General features: G+C 49.3%; 1 protein-coding gene across 2 annotated transcripts in view; it reads left to right on the top strand.

Annotated features, from left to right (window-relative positions):
* The first annotated feature begins 1021 nt into the window (after positions 1 to 1021).
* The window catches only part of MOGAT2 (monoacylglycerol O-acyltransferase 2), an 18207-nt gene continuing 13997 nt past the window's right edge, over positions 1022 to 5231 (top strand). The window contains exon 1 of one of the 2 annotated variants that reach the window (XM_010706271.3): positions 1022 to 1413. In XM_010706271.3, the coding sequence (XP_010704573.1) occupies positions 1320 to 1413 (94 nt within the window). In that variant the 5' untranslated portion in view covers positions 1022 to 1319. The remainder of the gene's footprint in view (positions 1414 to 5231) is intronic. The other variant, XM_010706270.3, reaches the window with a different exon arrangement.

Genomic DNA, 5231 nt, shown 5'->3' with positions numbered 1-5231 from the left:
CGTCCCGCAAGCAGGAGCGCGCCTATGGACACAACATGACAGCCCTTTATACCCTCGTTTTCTCCCCCCTTGCCTCCCCCCTCTCCCCTGTTTCCCCACTGGCTGGGTACTCCAGGTTCACAATCTTATCAGAGGATTTACATTTGTTATTTAGTTGTTAATTTGTTTGTTATCTGGTGTCGCCATCCTGTCGTTTCCAAGATGTCTCAGTGCTCTTCTTGTCGTATTGATATGGTGATTTGCTTCCAAGTCTTCGTTAAACAAGGATCACCGTGGTGAGGGATGATGTCAGGCCTTCCGATGTCTCCTCAGGTGCTTCCTCGATGTCTCTTCAGGTGCTTCCTCGGGCATGCCATGACTTGTTCTATGGTTTGATCTGGTGCAGGATATTCTTGCAGTGTGTATGACAAAATATACATATATACACATATATACACCTATATACAGAGCGTGCGTCCCTGGGAAGGGTTATCTAGATGATAAGTGATGTAAACTATGAGGGATCTTCCCCAAGTTAAGCAGAAAGACTCCCAAAAAGAACTATGACAGTGGAGATCATGAAATAAAAATATATATATTATCCAATTCTAATGCAGAAACAACATTTGATTCCCACAATTCTATGATCCATCCATTCATCCATCCCTCCATCCATCCATCCCTTCATCCATCCCTTCATCCATCTCTTCATCCATCCATCCATCCATCCATCCATCCTCCATCCACCCATCCATCCATCTCCATTCATCCTTTCATTCATTCATCTCAATCCATCTGTCATCCATCCGTCCATCTCAACCCATCCATCCATCCATCCATCCCCTGGCAGAGGCAGGAGGTTGGTTGCTCATGCAACCTGTGCTCGGCAGTGAAACACTCATGCATAGTTTGCATACCTCTTGGCTCCCAGCCCTTTCCACGCCCAGCAGACACAGCCTTGAGCTTTATCTACATGTTATACATTTTGAATTGCAAAGCCACTCCTCTGAAAAGCCTTTTTCCTCCCTCCCCAGCCAATGCTGTTTCACAAGCTCCTTCCTCGCCTTTCTCTCCTGCTCTCTCCTGCAGCTGCTGTAGCACAAGGAGTGATGGATTTTCCTTTTCTGGAGCTGCAGAGCTGGAGGATACTTGCAGCACCCAACAACACGATGGGCGTCACACTGACATAAAGTCAGTGACACCTCCCAGCACCGTCCCCTGCACGTTGCACAACCCCCTGTACTGTAAAGCTGCATAAATATTGACGGGTGACTTTGCACTTTGCATTCACCACTTGCTGAGCTTCCTCCTCCTTCTGAGACCTGCAGGCAGAGCCCAGGATGAAGATTGAGTTTGCTCCGCTCTCCCTGCCACTGCAGAGGAGGCTTCAGACCGCAGCGGTGGTCCAGTGGGTCTTCAGCTTCCTATGTCTAGGTAAGAGGCAGCTCCTCTTCCTCCTCTGAGCATCCAGAGCCAATTTTCAGAGGGTGAACACTGTCTGCTGACTGTCCAGGAGCCAAGCTGGAAGGTGACATCCCAGGGTTTGCCATCAGCGTGCCAGCTGGCTTCTTAACTTGGGTTGAAGACTGTGTAAAGCTTCTGCTTGGCCATGGCAGGACAGTGGGTATGTGTCCCAGCAGAGCAGCAGCAGGTTTGGGGGTATCCTGGGATGAATCCTGGGATACACGTCTCCAAATTGGTATCTGCAAAGGAAGTGTAAGTTGTGCTTTAGAGCCTCGTTAAGTCTCTGAGATGGCTCCATCAAACCTCTGCTACGGATCTGGGGTTGGATGGACTCTGCACCAGTGTCTGCTGGACTGGAGCACTGGGCCATGCTGGCCCAGATGGATGTTTGGCTGTTTGCATGCTCTGTGGCACAACTTTAGCCCGTGCTAAGTAATGTTTTGCCAGACTCTACCTGGGTCCTGTTTGCAGCATGGATGTATCTAAGATTTAAGGAGAATGGATGGTGTTTTCCAGCAGAACAACTTGCCCAGTTGGTTTAGCCCTAATTAGTAGTGGGGTCAGGCTGGCGCTTAACTTCTCAGTAATAAGGTTGACTGATAGAAGCAGCTGAAAGCCAGAAAGTGGGCAGTGGGGAGGAACCCTCCATTGGTCAGAGGGTAACATGAAGCTTCTCAGGACACAGGCTCTGCCCTCTGCAGGGAAATTTGGATTGCCCAAAACCAAGACAATACCTCAACCTGAAACCTCCTCCACTGCTGAGCTTCCACAGGTTGCTCTCTTTTTCTGGAACAGCCTTAGTCTGATTTTCTTTCCTCCTGACACAATTTGAGGCCAAAACCAGTTAAGAGATCAGTTCTTCCATGAGCAGAGTTTGACACTGGCTGCTCAGAGTCGTGCTTCTGTTGCCAGAAAAGGGCTCTTGCAAACACACAGCCACCCTGCCAGGCTGTTTTGCTGTTGCCATGGTTGTGCAAATGCATCCCCTCCAGGGGATGTTTCTTGCTTTAGACGCTGATGGCTGCTGGAGGAGGGGTGTAGGGTGTGGAGCAGGGACCCCACTGCTCCCACCTGCAGAGTCCAGTACAGACCAGTGCCACCTCCCTGTGCAGTGGGTCCAGGCTTCTGCAGGGCACTGAAATCAGCAAGTGGGAGCCCAAATTTGGTCTAGTGCTTCCCCTGGATTTTCTCCTTCCTTGTCTCCGTGGGCTTGGGCATGGGTATCTCTCCAGATGCTGCGTGCAGAAGCATTAATTTAAGGTCTGAGCTTGTGTTAACCAACTCATCAGAACCTGAGCCTTGTATGTCCCTTCTAACATGGGATATTCTATAATTCTATGATCAAAGGGGCAGGAGTTCTTTGCATGCTGTCTTTGCAGACCCAGCATGGGCAGCCAGCCTTTGAACCCTTTCAATCAGCAAGGTTGGCTCAAAGGACCTGCAGTGCCAGTGTGAGTCAGGAAATTTGGTGGCTGAGCAGAGTCCACAGCCTTCACTTGGCTCTCCTAAGGGCTCTGATTTGGGCTTGAGGACCACAACGTGCATCTTGCAAATCCTCCTGGGAACTGCAGTGCAAGACTCACCTGCCCAGAGGCTGCTACAGTGACAAAGATCTCTTTCCAAAAGCTGATGTTTCACGTATTTCAGGCTGAAGGAGTACATTCTAGATGAGCAGAAACGCTGAGCCCAGCCGGTCTCTGACAGGACATGGTTCCTGTATGGACTTGCTTATAGCTCACAGCTCACTTGGAGAGCATGGCATGTATGTGCTGTGTCCACGGCTGTGGTGCAGCAGGGCTCACTTCCCTACAAAACCACCTCTGTCATATTTCATCCTCCTCTGGTTCCTGGTTTCCTCCAGAGAAACAACAAAACTTCTTAACACAAGGTGCCCACCACCAAACACTTCACTTTGGCTTCAAGCTTCTTTGGGGGAAAGAAGAAAGTGAAACCTCCCAGCTTCTGATCTGAGCAGAATGCATAAGGTTTGGGGTATGGAGCTTTCCTTGTTGTTTCCTTGTCAAGGGCCCTTTGGTTTGGTTTTGCTTTTTGGCTGAAGGGATCTCTCCTCACCTTCCATGGCAATGTAGGCAGTGCTGCAGACAATCTCAGCCCTGTGTAGGGTTATCTGGATGTTCACTCCAGGATGTGGCACTGAGGGGTGCGGGTTTGTGGGCATGGTGGGGATGGGTTAACAGTTGGACTAGATGACCTTGGAGGTCTTTTCTCACCTTTTGATGGTTCTATAATTATTTTCAGATAATTGATGTGTTTGTAAGGACATGCACGATTCCCTCAGACCTGCAGCAATGCCTGCCTTGAGAGGTCTCATAAACTCTCAAGCCATTTCTATATCCTGCAAATTCTGGGTTTCCATGGGGCAATATTTGCAGAAACCAGTGTTTTTATAACAATTTGGTGCTGGCTTCCCATGCAAGACTGCATATAGACGTGCAGGAGGAAGACATGAAGATCAGGTCGCTTACCTGGCCCCACGTCCCTCGTGGGATAGTGGTGGAGTCCCCATCACCGGAGTGTTCCAGTGCAGATGTGGCACTGGGGGACACAGTCGGTGGGCACGGTGGGGTGCGTTGGGTTTGGACATGGAGATCTCATGGTTATTTTCCATCCTTAATGATTCCATGACTCTGTGATTCTGCAGCAACTTGTAGTTTGGGATCAGAAAGAGATATCTGCCAGGATTCCCTGGCCAAGGGCTTAACACCTCTTTTGTCATATTCTTCAAAGTGTTTGCCTGGCAGGTAGCCCAGAAAATGACAGTTGTCTGTAGGAATGCCAAGGGGAATATGGCTGCCACCTGGGCAGCTCTGACACGGTCACTGCTCTGGAGAAGGGCAGACAAGGAACTCTTGGCTTTCCTCATTTTCCTCATGGGAAGAAAGCAGTGATTGCAGGGATGGCGTCACAATAAGCAAACACCGCTGCTTGCAGACCTTCTGTTCTTCCCTGTCCTGCAAGGAGGGACAGGGACGTGGCCTCGAGATGTCCTTGCTGCTCTGCCTCTGAGAGATGAATCGTCCACTGCTGGTCCACAAAGGCTCAGTGTCTCACCCATGGCACTGCATTGCCTGTGCTAGGCTTTTGTGGAGGGTTTGTGAACAGAACACAGAGACATCTGCAAGCAAGGTGGATTCATACTAGGACAGGAATGGGTGCAGAGCATCATAAGACTTTACAAAGGCAAAAAAGAACTCTTTGGATTAAGTGAAGGTCATCATGTGCAAATTTTGCTCTGCATTAAAAAAAAAAAAAGCTGAATCAAAGAGCAAATGTTATTAATTTCATCCACAAATGAATTGAGGGTAAAATTAATAACTATGTAATGCAAGATAAATGCCTCACTTGGATGACAAGTGGTTAGATATGGACCAGAACAACACCTTCACTTTGCAGGGCATACCTTGAGCTTTGCACAGTGTGATAAAAAGACTTAGGCGTTGCACAGCTTTGCAGCAGACCTGATGACCTGGCTGTTAGGAACAGTACAACTGCAAGCTCTGTGGTGTTCCTCAAGCAGTGCTCGTGTCTTGTGTGCACCTTGGAGTTTGGTTTCATGCTGGATGCTCTTTTGCCTGAGAGCTGTGCAGCTGTGGCTGTCTCTTCAAAGGAGCAGCACCAGGCATGAGTAGTTGTGACCTGGAGATTTGCATTGCACGTGAGACCTGCTGCTGTGCAGAGCCCAGTGCTTCTCCAACCTAAACAAACCTCCCTTCCCCTTCTCTCCCCTCCCCTTCCCCTTCCCCTTCCCCTTCCCCTTCCCCTTCCCC

Source organism: Meleagris gallopavo, chromosome 1 (assembly GCF_000146605.3).
Source record: "Meleagris gallopavo isolate NT-WF06-2002-E0010 breed Aviagen turkey brand Nicholas breeding stock chromosome 1, Turkey_5.1, whole genome shotgun sequence".
Lineage (NCBI taxonomy): Eukaryota > Metazoa > Chordata > Aves > Galliformes > Phasianidae > Meleagris > Meleagris gallopavo.
Note: the sequence above shows the minus strand (reverse complement) of the source record. Positions and strands in the feature narration are given on the sequence as shown.